This window comes from Athene cunicularia (assembly GCF_003259725.1).
Source record: "Athene cunicularia isolate RWA chromosome 5 unlocalized genomic scaffold, athCun1 chr5_part2, whole genome shotgun sequence".
NCBI classification, from domain to species: domain Eukaryota; kingdom Metazoa; phylum Chordata; class Aves; order Strigiformes; family Strigidae; genus Athene; species Athene cunicularia.
The window spans coordinates 6,486,635-6,511,096 of record NW_020799102.1 but is presented as its reverse complement, the minus strand read 5'-3'; the positions used below and the strand labels follow the sequence as shown (position 1 = coordinate 6,511,096).

The 24,462-nt window shown below is 39.8% G+C and overlaps 1 protein-coding gene across 3 annotated transcripts in view; it reads left to right on the top strand.

Annotated features, from left to right (window-relative positions):
* KCNQ1 (potassium voltage-gated channel subfamily Q member 1) overlaps window positions 1–24,462 on the top strand; it is a 420,899-nt gene that overhangs the window by 105,724 nt on the left and 290,713 nt on the right. For all 3 annotated transcript variants that reach the window (XM_026850358.1, XM_026850357.1, XM_026850359.1), the window contains exon 2: window positions 9,119–9,209. In XM_026850358.1, coding sequence (XP_026706159.1) covers window positions 9,119–9,209 — 91 coding nt within the window. The remainder of the gene's footprint in view (window positions 1–9,118; window positions 9,210–24,462) is intronic.

Here is a 24,462-nt window from a genome sequence, read left to right as displayed (position 1 = left end):
TATTGTCCTAAGGCCCTGTTTGCAACTTATGTTTGGACTTGGGCAGACCTGAATGTGGAATTGAGAGGATGGGGACAGCACACAGAGCTATGCTGGTTTCCTAGTGGTATTTTAGAGTGACAAAAAAGACAAGATATTCCAGGTAAAATAAGCTGTGAAAATTACATTTTCTCTCCTGCTTTGTAGTATTTCATCAAACCACAAGAATAAAAGAAAATCTTTCATTGTTTTACAGTGTTGTTCATTGTACTTTTGTAGTCTTCAAATAAGAGCACTAATGACATATTTCTCTCTTGCTAAACCTGAGGTGCATGTGAAAAGAACTGCAAAAATTCTTTCAGTTTGTAGTATTGGGTGACATCCTTACCCGACTGTGCATGTGCGCTTACTCCTTCCATGGCTGCTGTTGTGTTGCTGTGTTGGGGTTTCATGTGAATGGTGAGGTGCATTGGAAGCTCATTATCAACCATGTGAGGAGCTCCTGATGAATCTTATGCAGTCCAGTGGTTCACGTCTCTTGGGTTATGCACTTGTTTTAAATGCAGTGTATACTTTTTCCAGCTTCTTCCACAGTACCTATCAACTTTTTCCTGTTCAACCATGCCTGTTCTTAGAGGAACCAGTACCTCATTGCAGGATGCAATGCCACTGCTTTTTGTGAGCAGTTAACCTTTACTCTTGAAGCATCTTGACGTCTGGTTTGCATTTCTATTGCAATCATAGCCTTTGCCAAGATCTAAAAGGCCTTTCCTGCAATAATTCTGATTCTGTATCCTAAATGACTTTTGATTCATTGTGTGCTTTGTGCTTTGGTATGCTGCCCATAATTTAAATTATTTTTACAGACTCTAATGTCCCAGAAGAGCCATGCAAATGTGATAGAAGCCTTGCTTATTTAGCTGTATAGCTAACCTGTTTTTCTTAGTATCAAATTATCCTGTATTGTATATGATCTCTCTTATACAATAAAACTGCTTTCTCCCATGGGAGCTAGAAGACAGTATTTCTTTGACAAGCAGTCAAGGAGCTGGTTAAAAATTATGCCATTGTTTCCTTCAGGAAGCACCAACTATACTTTGCCTTACAGCTGGAACAAATACATATTAACAGGAAGCTCCGTCTGATAGCCCTAAGCTAACACAAACAGAGCATTCGCACTTTGTCTGTTGAAGGGGTTTTGATGGTAAGTGACAACGGAGAATAGTGATCTGTCTACTAGCTTGACCTGTGTAGGACGTAAGAGCGGAAGCGTGTGTTGTACAGGAAACTGTTGTAGCCCGTTCCTGGAGGGAATCATGCTTCTCTGCAGGAATGCAAGTATACTTCCCCTTCTGCTGGGCATCCTCATGCCGCAGAGAGGCTGGAAGATGGGAAGGGGCTGTACCCCTCCTTCCTTCCCTTGCCTCAAAAACAAAACAGAAAAAGATAAGACAAATCCTTAGAGGAAAACCATGCAAAGAGCCTGCCTGGCCAGAGATTTAAACCTTAACCTTTCTCTTTTTTGTTATTAGGACTAAGGAACTTTTTATGTTTTAATTTGTTTCATCTTCATGTATGGTTTATATAGGTTGCTGGTCTCTTCTAACTCCTTGCTACAGTTTTTACTACTATTTTCTTCCTACTTTGCCCTATATAATGGATCTAGATCCAAATTAAAATGTATGTATTTTTGGAAGTTAAACAATTCTCTCCTAAACAAGTTTGCTGAACTGGTTAAATAGCACAGCTAATGCAGTAGTTATGCAAGTTTTATTCAAAGATTAGAGAGTTCACAGCCATATTCTGGAAGAAAAATACAAGTGTTAAAAAAAATTTCAAAGTTGGCTAAAGGTATGAGCAAAGGTGAATTGAAGTACAGGGCTCCCTCATTCTAATCGTGTACCTTCACCAGACCATTCTCTTAAAAACACTTTTTTTAAATGGAGGAAGTGATAGAGGATTTCTGATGTCCACCATTTGCATAACTGAATGCTCCTTTAGCCTTTTATCTTAGACTGGCAGTGCTGTGGTAGTTCATAGTCATGGCAGCATTAGGGTCTGCCCAGTGTTCAGTTCAGACTTGCTGAAGGGTTCAGCATGAGACCTACGCATACAGGATATTTATGTGTGTGAATTTCAGTAAGGGTGAAAGGTTTCTCTGCATGGTGAAATCCTGTTTCTTTTTCAGAAAACAACCCTGAGTTTCTCACTCTTATAAGCACCAGTTGACATTTGTTCTTGACACTATACCTTGATGATGATCCCATAAAATAAATTGCCATCCTGTATTAGCTTCCTGGCAATGCTGTTTATGATCTAGAGTCCTTGGCGCTCTCTTATTGTCTGCTGTCCTCCATTTGACAAGTTCTACCTATTCTCCTTCTAACTTTCACCTTCTATTAGAATTTTTTTCTCAAGCAATCCCAAAATGCCTTGAATGAAAGAACAGGAAAGACCTGGTGCCTTGCTGCAGTAAGAAATTACTTGATATGGGTTAGTATGAATGCTTAGTTAGTTGCACTGTGAAAATGACTGTGCAGTACTGCGTGAGGTGGTTAGGGATTTATGTTGCCTTGTAGTAATATAAATCTGTTCAGGTATTTCCTCAGGATTTTCCTGATGAAAATTAAGTAAGAAATGACAGATGGAACGAGACAGAATATGTGACAAAGTAAAAGACCGATTCCCTGTCTTCCGTGTGTGTCTTACCTGAAGTTTTCTATCAAAATCCTCATTGCAGTAATTCTTTGTTGCCTGGAAAGCTGTGTGAAAATGTCCTTTTTATACCACTGACCTTTGTGTTCATAAGCTGAAAAGTAAGTGTCAGTACTGTAAGCCATGGAGATGAAAGGTGAAATAATGATGCTGTCATACATTGTAATGAACTAACATGAACTGGATATGCAGCAGCATTATAGTTTTCAAATTGATAATCAAGATAAGGATCTGCTCAGATTTAATCTGCAAACTCATGTCATTCATTCTCAATGTCAACTTTCCAGTTCTTCTAAAGCTGTATGCTTAGAGGAGATTAAACATTCTATTACTTTGTTTACCTTTGAAACCTATCACAGTTAAAAGCTAAATGGCAAAAAAGTTATTTACTCTGTAAAAAACAAACCAAAAAACAAGGTTGGTGAGGAAGTTGCGTGGTTGATGATTGATCCTGCATGTGACTGGACAAAGCTCTACATTCAAAGACAGTCAATCCAGTTGCCCAAAAGTGAAGCGCAGACAGAGGTTCAAGAAGGAGGCGTAGGTATAATGTTAGCAAAGACGTATTTTTTTTATTTCCAGAATATTTCTTTTTTAGTTTCAGTCGCTTTCTCTAGTAGTCAGAGGATGAACTACAACTAGCCATTGACCTCATGCCAAAAAAGAGAGCACAGATCCAGCAGTTGCAAGTTAAAAGAGTATTTCCTCTATGCAAGGGTACTGATAGTTGGATACCTTCAAGACTGATAGCTGTAATGAATAAAAGTAGTTTGAAATTAAAGAGCAGACTTAAGCCAGCTCTTACATGACATTGAACAAGGAAAAACTGGCTGTCTTCCTGGAGGGTTAGAACTCAAGTTGGGTTTATAGAAATTGAGCTGAACTTTTCATCTCTCTTCTCATCTATTAAATGTTTTTGAGGTTTCAGCTTAATTTAGGGCCTAATGCCAACCATTTCTACATTCATGGAAAGACTCCCACTGAGAGTGTGTAAGAAACACTGCAAGAAGAAATAAAACCTACTCACATGTTAATACAGGTTTCAGTGATGACGGCTGCATGTGCATGAGACTATATTAATCTGGTGAGTAAGTACTTCCAGCTTGTCTTGTGCACCTGTTTTTTTTTTAATGTTCCTGGTCATATCTCTGGACATATTTTATAAACTTTTATCAGTTCTCCTACCTGTGACATTTACTAAATGAGCATTGTTATCTCTCAGTAAGTAGCTAATTGTTCCTTTGATCATTCCACACATTGTTTCAAGCCACAAAAAAGACATACTAATGTTCTAAACCCATAGTTAAATGCAGAAAAAATGTGGCAGTTTAGGGCTGGAGGCTGCAAAGTACTGATAGCTGCCTGTAATGTGTCAGGTTTCTGCAGCTGTCACTAAGGTCAGTGAAAAAGCCCGAAGTCTGGATCTGTTCTGAAAGTCAAAATATATACTAGAATAGTCAGAAACCATTAAATCCCCTTTTAGCTCTTAATACATTCCCTATATGTTTCCTATATATTGCAAAATATAGGGCATGTACTCGCTGCTCATGTTTACCTGTCAGCTGTATGATTCTTTCCTGGAAATGCTCTGACTTCTTAAACCTCTTTGAGACAAAAAAGTATCTAAATCATCTGGCTGACTTTGTGGAGTAAGCCAAATTTTATTGATTCTGTCTTTGCCCACATACATGCATCCGTGCACATGCTGTCTCGTGTATCTCCGTATATACCTGTGCCTGTGTATGTGCTTTTCTTTTTTAACAGGTAGCGTAACATAGCCACACATCTCAAGTCTGTATGCAGGCCTGGATGTGCGTGAGCTCGAAGTGTTACTGGAGGGTGCACGTTGACATTGTTTGACATGTGCTGAGATAGCTCCACTTCTGGGTATGACTCCACCAGCTATGCAGTGCCTGTAAAAATCCGACCTGAAAAGACAACCACAGGAACTGGCTTCTAGTAAAACAGTGCTGGCTGGTGAGAGGAAACGGGTCACCTTGTAATAGTCTACTGAAAATGGAGTCCATGAAAGAAAACATCTGCTGCTTTGTAAGCATTAGTGTCCTCACTGCTTTAATAGTGGTTTCGTGATTTCATATCCAGAAGTACAGATATGTTCAGATGCTTGTAACATTGGTGCTGTTTAAAGAAACATAGCACTGTTAGATTCGAGTTAACCACAAAGTTAAGTATTTTTGAGTGCATCTGCTGATGCAGCATCTGTGATTTATCTAGATGCAAGCAGATGCTACTTTGTAACCCGGGACAGGCAGTATGAAAGGCTTCACAGGCTATCTCCTCATCTCTGGGGCTTGCTTGGCCCCACAGTCTGAGAGTTAGATCAGAGCTGATGAAAGCCTGAACTCATCACTCTGCTTCCTTGTTTGAAGATGATCACATTTACACGTAGAGTGCAAACAAGCAATGGGTTTCAAGAGATAAAAGGTAGTTTTCAAGAGACTAAGCCTTTTCTGACTGCTAGAGTTAAAGTCAGTGTTTTGCTGTTTGTCTCTCCTTTAGAGGAAAGAGGTATTATACTGGAGTCGTTAGGGCAGATACAATGGTGCATGTTTGTTCTGCTACCCTGTGTACAACTGGTGAAACCAGCATGGGACTGTATGCTTAGCAGGGTGTTCCAGAGTGGCTGATGCTACTGGTTAAACCATTCATCCATCTTAGATCTGTAAGTCCCTGAGTGGTATTATATGGGACTGAAGGTAGTTTTAATTTTTCACTCTGAGGCAGAGAAGCAAGGCTGGTTAAGTAACATGCTTTTCCACTCGTTATGTTACAAAAAAGCAGCTTACCTACCATCCAGTGAAGAGTAAAGGACTGTTCTGTGAAGTCTAATGTTTTGTACACTGGATAGCCCACATTCAGTTTGCCTAATCTAAATTAATGTCCACCTTTAGAGTCTTCACCAGCTCAACAGTTGAAACAACTGTAAGTTTTGCATGGTAACTTGTTTCATATGGGATATATATTGCTCCCTGAAGGTGTCCAGTGTCTTTCCACCACCAACAGAGCTTTGATGTGCAGGTGAGGCTTAGTTTGTCTGAAACAAAGCTCTTGATTTAGTTATCTGGAATTATGTGATTGATCAGGGTAGCGTTGATACATCTGCCCACTAGTAATTTGTCTAATGCTGCTTATTGTAAGGTTGGTTTCAGTTGCCCTGTAATCTGTCTGATACATGCACAGCTTACATGCTTGGCATCTGTATCAAGGTGAGTACTTTTTTTGAAAAATGTAGTAATAGTGATCACAGTAAGCCAATATTAAGAGTGACAAGGCTATTCTGGGCATGTGAAGATTGTAACGTTTGCTTTGAAAAAATACATCAATTTGGGGGCTTTGAAATTTTATCTTCTGTTTTCAGGGTTTTGTGTCTGATTTTCTGAAATCTGAAAATTCACACAAGTTCAGTTATGTTCTAAATGCTTGGGGAAAAAACCCCACAGCTCTCACATGCATAGTGGAAGCTTTCTGAGGCTTCACAGTTATGATTTTCACATAAAGCAAATTCAAGTTTGAGGCAGAGTCTGTCCTTGCAACTTGTTGTTTCTAACGGTTTTACTCCTGTGGACTTGTCTGCTGTCAACAATTAAAAGTAGGCAGTAACTGAGAATCTGTGCTCCACTTTTGGCTGAAGAGAGTGGAGGTAGCTGTCAGAAAAAGAAAAAAAAAGTGGCAAACTAATCTAAGAAAATCCATTTTCCTGGTGCCTCACTCCCTTCTTATGCCTCAGAAGTGGAGGAGGAAGCCACTAGTACTGGAAAAAAAAACAGGGTAAGAGCTGAGTGTTGGAAGGAAAAAATCAGCAGGGTAATGCCAGAGGAGGGCCAGATAGGTTTTTTTTCTCTCTTAATTTTACACCCTCTGCTCCTTACATGCAGCTGATCTAGTCTCAGAAGCAAAATAATGATGCCAGTGTGATAAGGTTAGTAGCTCGGCTGTGGCGCTCCACTGTCACACCTGTACTAGGGGGCCTTGTGGCCACATGTCTAATGCCTAACAAACAGATGAGAAGCAGCAATATCTGACTGAACATCTTTGTTTTGCTTGGGTAATGTGTATTTGTGGGGATGAAGGTGTCTCATGCTTCATCTTGGAGAGAGCACAACGATAAATTTCAAGAGTTTTTCTGGGAGTGAAAAAAATTAACAAGACTGCAATGGATCCGTGTACATGGAACCCCATAAAAGTCAGTAGTGTAGTGACTGGCACTTGGTGCAGTTCTTGTGTCAGACTTCAGTTTATCTAATGGTAACAAGCAAAGAGATTTGTCAAACGATTTACCCTATTTTCCTGTCACTTAGGCACACAAACTTTCACTTTTAATCCTTTTTACGTTCTCTTCAGTTGTATTTGTTTGGGAAAAGTACAGAAATGGGATTAGCTTTGTTTTGGTGCCCTCTTGTGGTTTCATGTATTGGCCGAGTTACACTTTGAAGAACCTTACTACTATCACGGGGAATAGTAAGTATTGTTACTGCTCAGGGTGTATTCAGACAGCTTACACCATCTCATATAATTCGTTGTTTGCTTTGAACTGGTATGTTGGACTTTTTATCCAGAGACCCTTAGCTACCTCTGTGTAACTGAACCCGTTTGTGTTCATCCTGTCGTGTGTTGGTTTTACGTCATTGTCAGAGCGTTGCAGAGCAAAGAGCTGGGCACTTGGGGAACATTTATGTTATGTTTGAAATGACTGGCTTATCTTTGCATTCCCCTGCCTTGTCTGCACACTGTTTAAGAATGGCCAAAGTTTGAGATGCAAGGTGAAAGGAGAAGATTTGAGATAAACCAGAAACGCCCACATATTTAGACTTTGCCTAGGAAAAGTATATTCTTGTGTGTGTCAATATGTGATAATCTCTATCCTATCACCATCAGTTCATTATCACTTACTAGTTTGTTTTTTGTACTTAATTACCTACGAACTTTTTCTCCATGATTTTGTATTGTGTTTACAATATCATTTGTGTGTGCATTAGACTCACATGCGCTGTATTTTGAAGGGATCATTTGGCAGTTGAGCTTATTGTGTCAATCTTGACACACTTTTGTTTTCTTGAGTGCTTGGTGTTTCAAAAGTTTCACCCAGTGAAGTTCTCACTTAGGTGAAAAAAAGAAAAAGGTCCTGGGTGACTTGAGCTGAGCCATGCCGGTTTGCAGCCACTGCTGTCCAGTTTTAATATTTCTCCTCTTGAGTTCAATTTCATTCATTATGTGAATTGTTTTTTGTTGTTTTTTTCTGAGGAAAAAGCCCAAGTGATGAACTGTTTTAGAGATCTGTAAAGGGGGGGGGGGATGATTTAGTTATTGGATTTTGAAGCAAATTTCTGTCAAGTACAAAGGGTTGGTGTTACTTGTCTCAACAGAGTTGTGAAAAATAACCCTAATAGCTTTCTGTTGAATAAGTGACTGGTTTAAGTCATCTTTATTGCTTATGTCATGTTTTAAAAAGAAACACACAGTTGTTTGGGAATTGGAAGCTGCATGTGCCTGGTGTGTAGTGGGTAGCATCCAGTTTGGGTCTTAAATATTTTGCTTCCCAAATGCATTATGTTCCCTTAAAGCAAGCAGCAGTCCTGTGGGGTGGAGGGTACAGCTGAAGCTGCTCAGGGAAGGGTTTGAGGGCAGAGGCTGTGGGGCTGGGCAGCCTTGCTTCCCAGCTGCGGGAAGAGGCTTGGTGGGGACCATGAGCAGTTGAGCTGAGTGTGCTGCAACTCCCTGGCTGGCCCCAATCTTACCTTGGGAACCAGGATCCCCTCCCTAAGGACTTGCTTGGGCAGGGGGGCTCAGGGAACAAACATTCCCACTTTCTCTCTGATAGTTGCTTTGAAATTTTGTTTTATTTAAAAATGGAATCAGTGTTTCAGATACCAAATGTCAGATTTTGTTTATCTGGGGCCTTTTGGAGTTTGGTTAAGAAAGACAGTGTGGGTAGAGTCTGTTAAACTCTGGGTAGAGCCTGTTAAGCTCTGGCTTAGTCGGGATTTCTTTTTGCAGTTCATTAGAATTTGGAACAGCAAAAAGGCAAATATTTGAAACATGTTGGGAGGGGGCTGTGTGGTGTGATTCAGCTGTAGTAGCCCTTACATTGGGAAAGAACAAGGAATGCTGTTTTCCCGAGGTCTAGGAAACAGCAAGTCTTAAAGGTAGCTAAAGCTAATGTTATTGCACGATTTCATTTGATAATGTCCAGCCCAAAAAACTTAATATCTGAAGAGAAATAAACTGTTCAACATGAAGCAGGATCACTCAGAAGTTACTAGCTGTGTTTTAAGATAATCCAATACCAATGACATTTCTGTGTGTACAGATAATTTGTAACAGCATAATTATCTGTCCTCCCTCTAGGTTCGTGCTAGACTATTATACATTACTTTTTTTTTTTTTTTTTTTTTTTTATTTACAGCTTCCTTATTGTGCTCGTATGCCTTATCTTCAGTGTGCTTTCTACAATTGAACAGTATGCAGCTCTTGCTACAGGGACGTTATTTTGGATGGTATGTATGTGGATGTTAATGTGATTGATGCATGTTTGTTCTTAATGTGCAAATTCTGATCTCTTGAGCTAATATCACGTTGAGCAGAATGTTCCTTATGGTTTAATTGACAAGAGGCTTTTCTGATTTTCCCTAATGAGTTTGTAAGGCCACAGAAACACCAAAAGTCATGGTAGCACAAACCCCAAGTCTTACCCTATATGGCCTATACAGAGGGCATCTGTGTTGTGTCCAACACACATGGCTTCTAATTAAGCTCGAATCCCTCATATTGCTCACGTTAATCCATTTTTCAGCCATACTGAAGACCAGACACCTGACCATAGGTGGGAAAAAAGTAAGTGGAAGTCTTGTCTTTTAGTTGATGTCAGATCCAGCTTCCTTTCACAAATTTAAAACTCTTGTATTTTCATTGACTTTAGAGTTAAGACAACTTGCTCCACCTGTCTTAGACACTTTCCCTTCTGTAGAGTAAATGTTGTTTCCTTTTGTTTATAGTACACTAGTGCTGCAACAGGTATGTATCAGGAAGTGTTCCAAGAGTACTACTGTCCCACCAGATTAGGTTTCATTGAAGAGCCTTAGTTTTGGAGAGTCATGATTTTATACTTACCTCAGTGGTGGGGTACCCAGTGCTAAATCATTGATTGCTCTGTATTTGTAAATAAATTACCATTATTTTACATGTGAAAGCACTGTCACTGTATTGAGAAAATGCTGACTAGTAATTTAAATGTTTGTTCAAAATAGTTCTTACAGCAGTGTACCAGTAGTATCAGTTATGTGTGGTATCATTATTAACATGGAAAAGTTTACTTAAAACTCCTATCAATTGTAATACATTTTGTCAATATCTATTCAATACACTAAGGTTTCATACTTAATATAAATACTGTAAGAAAAAGAATATAGTATATTAAGTTTAGTGTCAATCTCTCTATTTCTATTTAAGGTATCTTCATGTCTGGTACATTGTTTTTAACTAACTTGTAAGATATTTGAACTCCTAGGTGCAACATTATAATTAGTTGCCAGCTAAGTGAGTCTATACATGTTTTTCTGCATCCAGTACTTTTTCTGGTTTGTGGTTTCCTTTTTGTACAGGTTTGTTTATGTTTTGGATACTTCTCCCAATTTCTGTGATGTATTTCAGTTGTGATATCTCACTCAGCTTTGCAATATATTGTAATTTTTTGACATATGTGTTGTTTCAATGAAATAACTTCTAGTGACAACCAGTGATGTTCCATTTTTTTTCCCCTCGCATGAAATCATGGAACTCACTTTGTGTGTTCATACTGTATGCAGCATGTATTGTCTGTATGTGTGCAATACATTCCATGTAATATGTATGCAATGTGTTCAGGATTACATACAAAGTATGTCATATCCAGAATGTATTGGGTGTTCATACTTCTCTGTATTATCTCGCTTTCTAAATAGTGTGAATCAGTGTTCCTGTTCTATATCATGAGAAAAACTGTGGTTAATTTTTCACATTCAAATCCTACTGGCATGGTTTCTTGGGAATTCAGTAGTTGTTTGTTCAGTATTAGCATATTCTGATATTGTTTCTTGAAAATTACTACAGTTAATCTTTTAAGAAATTTAAGGGGATTACGATGATCCGTTGGTCTGAAGTAGTAGATGGGCCAATGTGCTTCCTGCTCTATCCAGTTTTGGTGGGACTTTCAGAGGAATTGTGGCACCTTGCAATACAAATATAAATGTCAGAATCTAGTTTCTGTTAGTGTCTACTCAGTAAAATTTCCTATTTTGTTCTTATTTTAGGATTTTACTTTCTAATATATCATTATAATCTGTCAAAATTAGGTGTAACTGAATTCTTAAGGAGGGAGTTAATCAGAGAGGAGTGGTTGAAGAGAAATTGTAAAATGCAAAGAAAGAAGTAAAAGTGTAACAGTGTACAGGATTAAGAAATGAAACAGGGAAGAAACACAGTGCAAGCTTCCAACCCAAATGGTGATGTGAGGAGGCTTATTAAACCTTAGGAGAGCACCCTTTCTGCTGCTTTGCAGTAGGAATTAATTTCTCTTTTGTGTTTGTAGAGGGACTTTTAGTTATACCACAATAATAGCTTTAATTTGGAGTAGAACAATGAAGATAGGTAAGGTGGTTGTAGGTGAGCAAACAAGGACAAACAAGTTAATTTACAAGCTAGTACTGAGTGAGAGACACCTCAAAGGAGCAGCAGTGTAGCAACAACATACCAGGAGGAGCATGGGAATGTTGAAGGCAGCTTTTCTGCTTGGGCTTAGCAGAAACAGTGAGAAGGAGGGAACCTTCAGCCATGTGGAATTTGAGGTTTATGAGACTTCAAATCATTCCATGAAACTTGAGTTATACTGCCCAAGTGTGTGCTCTGTGACATTAAAATAATTAACACTTAGAAACATTTAAGTCTTTCTTCTGAAGATTATAAAATTGAGTCCACCTTTCCCTGTCTGCATTCCAAAGGGAAATTACTGAAGCTTTGTCAGGAACAGATTGCCTTTTATTTAGAGAGAATTACCTGTGTAGGGTAGAATTCTCTCTAAATGAATTATGCATTGTAGTTCATCAAATGTAAGGCTGAGATAGTGGTGCCAAATGTGCAGTGGCATGCTTTGAAATATTGCCTACCTGAGATTTGTGGACTTCTTGTATTCTGGGGGCAGGAGGCTTTGACCAGGCAGTCCTAGGTGTGGAAATGCCAGAAATGACTATAGCATGCTGAATGGCTGGAAATGAGTGCTCCGAGTTAGCATGTGGGTGTGCTGAGCTGAACAGCCCCATGGAGCAAGTCTGATTAGGTGAGCGTAGTGCATGGGCACTGTAAATCTGATTCGTCTTGAACATGAGTTGGAATACCAGTAAAAGCACATGTGTCTGTTATCTGCAAACTACTGTGGTTACAGAATCCCTTCCACGGCCCACTTGTGGGTTGCATGGCATTGAAGAGGCACGTTGGGAAAAGTACAGAATCTGTTCCTCCTGACCGAAAAACTATTCAAACAAGACCCTTGAAAACACAATTAAGAGCTATATTACTATATTTCCTCCATGTAGCCAAAGTATTTTGCCCTGATCCTGTGAAAGCCCTAAGCACCTACACAACTTCAGCGTGTCATTTTAAAACCAGGGAGACTGTTAAAGTTACAGATGGAAGCTGAGTGTGCTCTTTTTCATGAACAAGAATTTAGTGCTTCAATAATACAGCCATACAAGATATTAAAATTATATGAAAATAAGAGCTAGAAAGGTTGTTGAGTTTATATGTATCTATTTCCTTTTTATTCTGGAGGTACTTGTCTCATAATGTCCCTTCCAACTAACAGAGGAGGAAATAGAAGGTGTTATCTGTAATTTTAAAGCATTTAAAAATGCTTCTGTTTTCCATAACAATAAGAAAAATGCAAGTTTAACATTGGAAAAATAAACAAGGGAAAGTTCATATGTGTTCCAAGTGGTGTTCCAATTTTAGACAAAAAGCTTACAATTAGCTGTTGAATCTTTCTCTACTTGTCACCACACTTCTCAAGGCAAAGAGCCCTGATGAAAGCTATACCTAAATGCAGTTGTAATGGGAGATTAGGAGAGAATTGGCCTTTTGTTAGTTTTCAGAATGCAGTGAAAACTGTTTAAATTTGCATGTGTTTATTTTATCTTTTTTTCACTAGATGGTGCTGTTGGAGGGGGTTTGACTCCACTCGTTGGCACTTGCCCAGCATGAGCTGGAGTCAGAGCCAAGACTGTGAAAGGATCATCATTTTGAAGGGTATATGTACACTTGGCCCATTTAAAATAGTGGTGCGGGAGAGCTTTTGCCATGACTCATGAAAAGAATGTGGTATATCTGTGTAAAAATTGATTTTGAGACTACAATATTTAAAGTATGGAAAGAAGTAATTCAGAGATGTATGTTCCCAGAGAGGCCATATTTTTCTTTTATTTTCATAAGCAAGGATTTTATGGTGCCAGAACACAGCAGAATGCTGTTATCTCAGCATGATCTAAGAAAATCCAAGTGCCTGATCCAAGGGGATTAAATATTCTGCTGAACCAAGGGATATTTAGTGTGCCTGAAAAAGCTATTTTCTGGTAGGAATCTCATTTCAATATTGATTCCAAAAAAAAAAAAAAAAAAAAGGAAGGGTTTGTTTTTATGATGAAAGTATAAGTTCTTTCCAGCTTTCTGTTTTCTGGGTTCCTTTTCTACTTTAGCATACTTCTAACTAAAGTGATTAAAAAAAAATTTAAACATTAAAAATACTATCAATTAAGATTAAAAGGTAATAGTTTTGGGTAGTTAACATTTATGTTATTGGCGTTAAATTATTTAAGAGAAAGTGGCACTGAGTTTGGGCCTATGAGAAATCTAGATTTATTTTGGTTTTTTTAATATAATCTTTTGTTTTGAGAATAAGCCTTGGGTTTTGTTTGCTGGAATCTTTTGTGGGTCTTGTGAGGAAGAAAGAGAAGAATACCTACAGCTTTTGATTCTGAAGATGGCCTTTTTGAACCATTTTTTCTCTGTATAGTTCAAAGGTTCAGCTTTTTTTTTTTTTTTTTTTTCTGATTGTCTTCCTTGGTTAAGAAGGCCAAGACACAGACTTAGGACATGGACATTGGTGTGTTTTCATTCTTTTGAAAAATTAAATGGGATTAATGTCTGTGATAGCTCTACAGACTGATTTAGTCTACAGACACTCTCTAAAGAACAGCTGTAGCTGAGAAAGTGGAAAAAAAATCTGTCTTTGCAACCTCAGCAATGTCCCCTGGTCTGACCCAGAGGGAGATCAGCTGATGTAGAAGATGTGTGGTGGACTCGCGCTCTTTACTCCGTTTCCTTTTCTGGACCTGCAGATAGAGCAGTCCAGGGAATCACTCCCGGCAGCATTTCCTTTCTGTCATTCCTCCAATAACTGCAGTTGAGACCCCAGCTTTCATTTCAAGTCAGCTTCTTTACATTTACTGCATTGTAGTAAAAAGGCCAAATGTGAGTGGTTCAAGGGCTCAGGAAACACAAATAGAGATGAAAATCGCCCTCCCCCCTTTTAGCTGGGTGACAGTTTAGTTAGTAGCTGGGACAAGGAGCTTCCTCTGAATCTGAACCCAGGTGTTTCTTGCTGCTCTTCAGTCTGGTTCTGATGTGTGTAGCTGAGCTGTGCTGGCAGATAATGTGAATGTTTCTAATCTGCTTCATTGAAAAATCAGCTGTGTTGGTTTGAAATGCTGCTGGTAGTAACATCTTCACTTGTTCCAGCTGTTCGCAAAGCCATCCCTTGTCAACTCCCCTGGTCTGTATGGGAGAATTATGTGTTTAATGTAAACACGATATTAAAGGGATTTAATTGGGTTCAGAAGGTTGCATGAACATGCTTTTAATCCATCTTAAATTCTGCTTTATGTCCATTCTGAACAGGTCTGAGGGAGCCAAATTAGATGCTTCTAAAGTGGAAATAAGATTGTTAGGGACAGCTGAACAAATTTAATGAAATGGGCTTTAAAAAAAAAAAAAAAAAAAAAAAAAGACAGACATAACCTGTTGTTATGGTTTGGTGTAGATGAGATCTGAGCTGAAGGGGAATGTCAGGAAGGAAGGAAGAGGTGATATGGAAGGAAAATGTGCTAAGACCACTAAGGGAAAGAGGAGCTACTTCTTGTTTTCACATGTGTTAGAAATCGAACACTTGTAGAAGGCAGCTATACTTTCCCCTTAAAATCTGTAGAGGGCAGCATTGGACCACTCTGTGTCCATCTGGGGCTGCTGGATTCAGACCTTGGATGGTGTCCTGAAGGAGGTAAAAATATCTTTTGGAAGAAGGGAACTATTAATAAAGAGATGGTTTTTCACATGGACTTGGGGAATTTTATATAAGTAATCAACAAAAATAATTTTGGGAGAGAGGCATGGAAGAAAAGGGCTGTGTAAATGTTGCTGCCACAGACAACTCTGGCCACTTTGTGGTTGTAACCACAAAATTCATGCTGTTTGGCCTGCCTGATTTCTCATCATGTGGATGGATTTTAGAAAAAAAAGTGAGAACAATTAAAGCTTTCAGTGAAATGAATTGCACAGGTATTTGCTTGGAAGAGAAAGAAAAAGATACTAGACTTGTTAACACACCGAAAGATTTGCAGTATGGTATGTCCTTTTCTTTGCAGTGGGGAAAAAAGAAGTTGCTTATTTGGCTAAACTTCTCTAAAATTGCCACCAAAAATTACTTTAAGATGTATGTGATAAAAATCACTGCTTATTCTCATAGAAAAGAAAATTCTTTTTTACATGTTTTGCATACATTTCTTCTAGCAGTTTCAAAAGTTCTCGATTTGAATTCTTATTTTAGTCTGCTACACTGGAATGTGTATTTGGTAAAGATCAGCTTGGATGCAGAAAATTGGTTACTTCCTAAGAACTATGAAAAAAAATCCCTCTTCTTGGGTTTCTCTACCTGGAGTTCTGTGGTGGCATACCTGAATGCTGCTCTTTAAAATAAACTACATCACTGTGAGCAGAGGAATTGGATTTAACACTGATCCCCACAGTACATTGGGATGAGATGCTACGAAGTACTAAGCATTTATTGGGGCTCAAACTCTGAAGACTAAGACAGGCGCTGGGGTGAGTGACCTTCCTGCATCTCAGGGTGGAGCTGGTGACAGATTGCAGGCCAGCACGAGCCACTGGTGCTAGACTGGTGCTGGCTGCTCGGTGGTCCGCACGGTCTGACGTGGTGATCTCCCTTGCTGGCAGCGTGGGGTGTTGGCCAAAGGCTGAGATGAGCACAGTGCCAGGCTGTCTGTGCTGAGCAAGCTTCCCAGCTTTACAGATAGGAACTATAGTAGTGTGAAAGTTTTCAGAGAACGTTGCTTTTATATTGTATGCAGCATTTTAAAAAATAGCAGGGTATGTGCTCCGGAGTTATTAGTAGCTCACCTGTTCTCAAGAGATTGTGTTTTCTCTCATAAGTCACATAGTGTTTTGTGTTTCTTTACTTTTTAGTATTTTTTTTTAGGGTTTTTTAGCATTCCAATAAATTCTGTTCAAAGATGCATCTAAGAAAATACCATCACTGAAAAATGTATGTTTCATTCACTCTCGTCAGGCTGCCTACATAAGGCTTACATTTTGAATAAACTTTTCTGGGGTGTAAATCCATGTCAAACTTAGAGCATTTGCTTGCTTAACTCTAAAAGAAACATGCTAAACATATTTTCTGTGAAATAATACACATTTTTCACCATTTAATATTTTAGTTAACAAGCAGGGTAATACAGATTCCATGTTGGAAAAAAATTTAAACCTGCAAAATATTGGTGCATAGTAAAGTCAAGCAGTGAAAAGAAAGATTTTTAAATTTAGGGTTTATCTGGATTAGTGTGTAATGTTTGCAGTGACAGGTGTTTCCTTTATGCTTTGCCCAAATGTCTGGAAAGTAGTTTGTCATTAAGTGCTACATTCAGTGTGTATCTCAATTTCAGTATAACTGGAGGGTCTATGGCTTTGTTAGGTCCTTTTTTCACATCTGACCTCAGCCAGCTGGAGTCTATTGTTTTAAGCGTAATGTAACAGCTGACATAACATAACGGATATCAAGCTGAAAAACTGAAACAGTGCAGTGAACTGGTGCAGAGAGAGGGGAAAGGGAGAAGTTGGGAAGGAGGGACAGGGGTAAAACTAGCTTCATGATTCAAAGTGGAAGCTTGCTAGCTTGTTTTCCCGGGGGAATTAGCTAGGAAATAATGGGATGAGTCTGTTGAAGTTCTATTTGCAATTGATTACATATGATAGACTACTGAGCCAGACTTGAGTTTGCCAGCTGTCACTAGCTGGTGGCTCTTGAATGGCTTTAAGTGGCCCTTGGTAGGCAAAACTGGAATAAACTCTGCAGGTGTGGTCTAATTGTAGTGCAGAAGAGCAGTGAGTGGCAATGTCTTAGAGGAAAGGAAGTTCCAGGAGTTAGTAGAGAGAAAATAAATTGAACGCAGTAAGAATTTTATTTTGGGATGTTGGATTAAGTTGGTCCAATTAACTGGCTGACAAAAGCAACTGGACTTCTTCGTTGCTTTCTTTTTCTTGGCATTTTGTAATGTAAGCTTCTATGAGTTAATTTTCTAAAAACTTCATTATTTCATTTCTCGACTTCTGTGTTTTTGATGGTAGGAAGCGCATCTCGGCACTGAGTGCTAACTGCCCTTGGAAGGGAAAGGCGTAAAATGAACAGGCTGTTAGAAACTTGCCATGCCATGAAAAAAGTGACAAATATCTGTCTAACACAGAGAAGCAACAAGAAGGCATAGAGATCACCCTGTTATTTCTTCATACGTATTTGTGTATGCTTCTTTACGTGTGTATATATATATATATATATATAAAACATATTTCTATTTTTAGCAATGATTAGAAAAAATACCTCTAGCTGGATTTCATTTCTATTGAGTAGAGCCTCTGGCAACTCCACCCTACTGTAAGTTTATTCCATGGTTTTAGGAGAGGGAGGGGGGGAAAAGTCAAGACTCTATATGCTGGCTTTTTTTCTGTATATGGGTATAGGCAGCCAAATTAGGTTCTACATTTATAAGTGAAGTTTTTATGGCAGGAGACTTGCAATTGTGCAGTATGTGTAACTTTGTGCATGTGAGTAGTCATCGTGACTTCAGCAGAGCTTCCTGTGTGCATAAATACTAATAGGATCAGGGCGTAATAGGAAAGGTTTCTTGAACAGTGTCTGTTTGTACTTAGGGATAACCTAGGAAGCACGCGAGTTTGATTTATGTAATTACAAGCTGTATTTATCTCACATTTATCTTTTTAAATTTATTTTTCTCTAATTTACTTTTATTTTGGTAGTAGAAAAATGTCAGTATGACTGAAACATCAGTTCTGTTTGACTTGTCTTGCACAAGGAGCTTCTAGGATTGTTTCTATTGTAATATGGGGCACATCCCTATTTTATCTCAACAATCAGAAAGGTCTTGTCAAAGTTTATTAGAGCTGTAGATTCAGTGGCTAATAATACATAGCATGGGCATTCACAATTTATCTCAGCTTATAAAATAGTTTTGTTGTAGAGCTGAGAACTTGGTGGTTGTACTGAGCTGCTGGAGAAGTCTTGATAGCCCGGAGAGCTGCTGCATACTGCATGTTCTGTTCTGCATTCCTGGCATGTCCTGTGCCTTGGCTGCCAACAAGGATGGGTGCCCCTGTGCCCTGGTAGCGACAGCGTCAGAGCCTGTGCAACGGAGTAGGTTGTGTGGGTTTCTCCGAGTTGCCTCTAGGCACCAAACGTTGGGACAGGTGTCCTAGAACTTCTGCACTGCTCAGCTATCTGAATTGTTCATTGATTTCAGGGACTGTACCTTAGTGCATTCTTTACATCAGGTATTTCCACCTAACCCATCGAACATGAACACGTTTTTAAAATGATGGGGAGTCAAGAATTGTTATTAGCTCTCGGAAACAGCAGGACTTTGAAGAACTAACTAAATAATCAAAATGCATGTTTTCACACCCAGTCTCTAGAAGCAAGCTATGTACCACCTCACTTTGATGGCTTCCCTTATGCTAATGACACTGAGGCTGACCCTTTTCTCTTCCAGTATGCTCTTAACATCCTTATTAAGGTACCTTTTAGAAACACTCCTTTTCACTGTTGTTTCTGTCAGTGTGACAGTATGGAATGCATGCAAAAGGAGTTGATCTACTTGTCCTTTATCCCTCTGCAGCTGTTCCCCAGATCAAGGTGAGAAAGGATGTTTGCTGTAGAGGTAATCTGACTATTCTGTGGTTCCCTGCAGCAGGGTGGGTATAATGCATTTAGATGTTGTTTTGGCTGCCATGTTGCAGAACAGTTTTAAATCAGAATACAAGCGTATGATGACTGACCTCCATCTGGCCGACAGGCAGGGAGCTTGACAGCTACCTTCTAGGAGCTGCTCCAAGTCATTGATTTAGTGCATGAAACTCGGAACGAGTTACACTTAGTGGCCAGGGCAGGGGAAAAAGGAGGAGAGAAAATTAAATATTTACTAATCTTACTTCTGTAATGCCTTACAAACACGAATGTACTTAACCTTGCAACATTCTTGGGAGGTGAGTATTAGCAGTTTTATGAGTAAAATTGGGTGACCCATAGCTTTTCCACCCTAACTTGGATTTGTGAGATAAATCCTTCAGAGAATCCAGGCTGCACTTTCAAGAATGGGTTTCAGCCTGCATACGCTGGCACTGCCACCTGAAGAAATGGCCCTGCTGCTCCATTCCTTGTGCCAACACAATCATTTGTGCAGCTATGTTGTAAACTGCCTTGGAGAACCCAGATGGGCTCACGCTAACCTTTTTTTTTGGCCAGATGAGATTGCTTCTCTTGGCAGCAGTGCTGGCTTAAAGTGTTTATGGAACTGTAGAGTAAGATTTGTTAGCTTTTGATAGTTAAAAGTGTGATGGAAACTTTATCTGCAACACAATTTATAAGCAAACTTGCATGCTGTCCTTCTGAGAAAGGATATTGTTGATGTTTAGATTACAGCCCATTCAGAGGGCCCTGCCTGTAAGTACAACACCTAGTAGAGCAGGGACCCACACGCTCTGAAAGATAGAGCCTACCCTCACAGACCTTGCAGCCTGAACAGGCGACGTGGTGAAAAGGTGAGCAGAAGGAAGTGTGAGCAGCCTCTTGCACAGCCAGGTACTGAAGCAGAGAAAGAACGTAACTTACAGAAGTCACAGCTTTCTCCTGCTCCGTGCGTTCAGGTTCAGTGATGGGCCTCAGCAATCATAACACTGAAAAGAGAAATATATTTATTTTCTTGTTTCTTAATTTAGAACTTTTAAAGATTTTTTAATATGAAAGCTGAGATTTTGGCCTTTATTTTACGTACTCAGCTCTGTTTGTGCCTCTCTTGTATTGATTTGACTGACTAATGAATTAAGTAGCATTTTATGTTTACTTTGCATCTGGTTTGCTGCAGCACAGCAGGGTATCAGCCTGACAGCTGATTGAGACCAACTTGACTGAAATTAATTTTATCCTACAGGTCTAGGCATGCCTACTACAATCCAGAGCCAGTTATTGAGCTCGAATTGGCAGCTAGGCTGTCTCTACAAACAAAAGCTGTTTTGTTCAAACTCGGCTAGAACAGACAGGGTGTAGATAGGGTTGCAGAAGCATGTCTCTCTGGAAAAGCTTAAGAAGCAGTCATCTGCTAGCTCCTCGCTGCTGCCCCTCCACGAGTTTTGCTCTGCCCAGAATTGGATTGTACTGCATTTGCTTTCATAGTCCTGCTGCAGCGTCTAGCTGCCCCAGAAAGCTTTCTTTACCCCCAAAGATGGTTAAAACTAATTTGGTTAGATTGAAGAGGGCTAGGAGCACTTCCACGATGGGTTACCGTTGTTCAGCTTTGTGGGAGGTAATCTCTGAGATGAGAGGTGCAGTAATGAGGGGTTGGGTGTGGTAATAGCTTCAATCTCATACTGTCTTTGAAGTGATCATGAGCACGTGGTTGCAGGCATCAGTATAGCCTAGTCCCATCGGGAATAACTGTACTATTATGTCATCATTATTATTAATACAATAACAGGCACATTTGGGTTTGAATTACTGCAACTATTTTAATAAAAAGACCCACAACCAAGCCCCAACACCCCCCATATCTCTACATAGAATACCAGTACTAAATGTTTGTGTAGACTAGTCCTGAGATAGCAACTTACCTTATAGATTCCTAGCTTGTGTGTGTATCTATCTATCTATCTATCTAAAAAAAAAGTAAAAAAACCTGCTTGGGTATGAGTGGGATTTTTCAGATATAATGATGTGCCTTTTCATACTTGCAATCTGGGATTCAGCTCATTAGTGAAACAGTTAAGTATTTAGCCCCTGTGAGTCATATGCCCTTTTAAAGTAGAGTTAAAAAGGATGTAAAGAAAAAAATTTTCTCTTACTCCCAATTCTGAACTGAAAGCTTAGCGAGTTGCTATCTCATCCACAAGGAAAAAAAAAAAAAGCAAGAAAATTAGGGGCAGTTTACTGATTGTATTGAAGTCAAACTTTTGATGGGTATGTGCTTACAAATACATTTGTGATAGAGTGGGTAACATGGAGAGAATAGAGCTGGGATCTTGTAGACCTTGAAAGCAGAATAAAGTTTCCAGCAGTAATCAAAATGGGTAACTGTTTGTAAACAGAGACCTATTTTTATATTTTGTTAACAAAACTAGGAAACTCCATGTTTAAACGTTGGAAAAATGCTTTCAAGTAGTGTAGCTATAATATGAAATTTCCTTTTTTTTTTCTTAATTGATTATGTCAGGTTAATGGCCAATGAGAGTCAGAGGTGAGAAGCTCAGCCACGCATCAAGTCGCAGAAAAATGCGCAGTGTGGCCATTCTGTCAAATGACAAATCCCAAAACAAACAGGCAGCCTGTCAATCTTTACTTTCTCAAGGTCAACAAATACTGGTTCTGAAACGCTAGTAAAGCCATTAAGAGAAAGCTGTTTCAGGAGTTGATTCCACTTCTGGAAAGCATCTGAATTCTGGTTTCTAAGCGTTCAGGCACGAGGGACCGTTAGGTTTCATGTCCCAGGCAGCCTCATTTGTTTCATAGCTTACGTGCCAAGATGTTTCTCTCTTTAAAACTAAATCATATCTGTGTAGATATGCAGATGAGCTCTGTGATCTGTATCTAAATTGCTGATTTCTTCTAATTTTGTGTCTGCAATTAGCTTCAATTTGGAAAGAAGAGACTAGTGTTTGTATATACATAGGGTAAGGCATTTTCTTTTGGTCCTTCTCTCACTGCAGTGTTGTTGCACTCTTTGCTAGGGAGAGGGAATTGATGCTACTTCAGACAAATATCTTCTGGCACTTTACATCTTCATTAAGTAGAGTCAGGTAACAGGGGCCTAGATTTAATGTCCTTTTAGTATAAGAACTCCTCAGCACTATGGTTCTTGTAGATTTACTGCAAATGTGTAATTACTGCTACTGGGATCTGGTTAGGGTGATCATCTGGGAAGTAGCAGAGAGGAGTGGGAGATTGTGCTGCTATCCCTTTTTGAGCATGGAATGGCATAAAAATGCAGGACAGCATCATGAACGGTCTTAGCGTTAGATGGCCATTTGTCCTGAAGAGACAACCAGGAGAAAACTCTTCTTTCTGATGACTCTGAGCTGCCTGTTCCTTGAAGCAGCTTTCCCTTTCTCCTTGCTCTTAGATTTGGTGTGGCATTGATAAAGTTGCTGATAGGCATTTCTTTTTTCTTAATATTTAAAGGAGATGTTGAGCTAGAGTTTTTTTGACTTAGAAAAAACGCTGCTTTAGAGAGCTGGAGCAAGATGATAAAGACTGTCAGTGAAACCTTTCATGCAAAAGTGTAAGAGGTTGAAGAAGAAATGCTAAGTGGCTTGGATGAGGGATGAAGCACGTGATCAGGTACTTCTTGTCATTTCCATTTTTCTCTCACCGCTTGGAATAGGGACTTCTTGAGAATTATAATTCCTTAATGAATTGCAGATGTCACTGATCATGGAACTGTATCTTCTGTCATTCTTTCCCTAACTTGAGTTTCTAATTCCTTACCGACTGAAGCAGCCTACAAGGCACAGGATTCAAACACACAGAAAGACGATGTCAATTAAAATCCAGGGGGACTTCTGCCCTTTTTGAGTTCCAAGTGACTTGTGTTGCCTTTCTGAATGTGCATCTAGGCTTTCATGCACAGTATTACTTTGCTGTCATGTCAGCTTTTAAAAATTAAAATGTCTTTTAATCACTTTTCTATAAATATTAATCCCAGCTTCTATCTCAAGAGGCTTCAGGACCAAAAGAATTGTGAATGCTTTAAAATAAAAATGAAAATTGAATTAATGTGGGACAGTCTTTAAAACTGCAACTGGTTTTCTTGTTTATGCTTAGTCTTGGATGTAAAGCTAAAAACAAAGAGTAAAATCTTGGAAAAGATTTTTGTTTCTTTCTTTTAATTTTGTTTTATTTCCCAGTAAGATAACTTACATGTGCTGTGGGACCAGGAGGAAAAACAATAGCATCAGATTAACTAGCAGAGTGGAAGTAATATACAGAATAAAGAAGGCTTTCTATTTGTAATCTCATATTTTTATTCATCTCAATTCATAACACAGGAAATCAATAATTTTCAGTTGCTATGGTGTAGTATTAGGTCAAAATCAAACAGACTTTTTAACAAATGAGCTTACTGTAATGTTCCTGGCAGTAAGGCTAAAGTTTCAAAGCAATGTACTTTTAACTTTGATTTATTTACTGTCAGTAGCTTGTCAGGCCTTTGTTTGAATTAGGAGACATTGTGGGCAGCCAGGAATTGAACTTTATGTAATATAATCTATCTGTCACTTAGTATCAGTTCCCTAATAATGATGCTAACACATTCAGACTTCAGCATCTGGACCTCACACTTGCGTTTTCAGCCACTAGGTAGGGTCTAATGTTTCAGTCCCTCCATGTTGCATTGATTTTGTGGGGCAAGGTTTTGGTATTGGCGGGGCTGCAGGGGGGGGGGCTTCTGGGAAAAGCTGCTGGGAGCTTCCCCCATGTCTGATGGACCCAACACCAGCCAGCTCCAAGTCACACCCGATGCTGGCCAGGGCCGAGCCCATCGGCAATGGTGACAGCACCTCTGGGATAACGTATTTAAGAAGGGCAAAAGAGCCCCCCAAAACTGTACAACTAAAGCCAGAGAGAGGAGTGAGACTGTGTGAGAGCCACAGCCCTGCAGACACCCAGGTCAGTGAAGGAGGAGGGGGAGGAGGTGCCCAGGCCCGGAGCAGAGGTTCCCCTGCAGCCCCTGGTGCAGCCCCTGGGGAGTCAGGCTGTGCCCTGCACCCAGGGAGCCCCACGGGGGAGCAGAGACCCACCTGCAGCCCGGGGAGGGCCCCAGGCCGGAGCAGGGGATGCCCGAGGGAGGCTGTGACCCTGTGGGAAGCCCACGCTGGAGCGGGCTCCTGGCAGGAGCTGTGTCCCCGTGGAGAGAGGAGCCCACGCTGGAGCAGGTTTGCTGGCAGCACTTGTGACCCCAGGGGGGACCCACGCTGGAGCAGTTTGTGAAGAGCTGCAGCCCTGTGGGAAGGACTCACGCTGAAGTTCGTGGAGGACTCTCTGCTGTGGGAGGGACCCCACGCTGGAGCAGGGGAAGAGTGTGAGGAGCCTCCCCTGAGGAGGAAGCAGCAGCAGAGACAACGGGTGATGAGCTGACTGCAACCCTCATCCCCTGC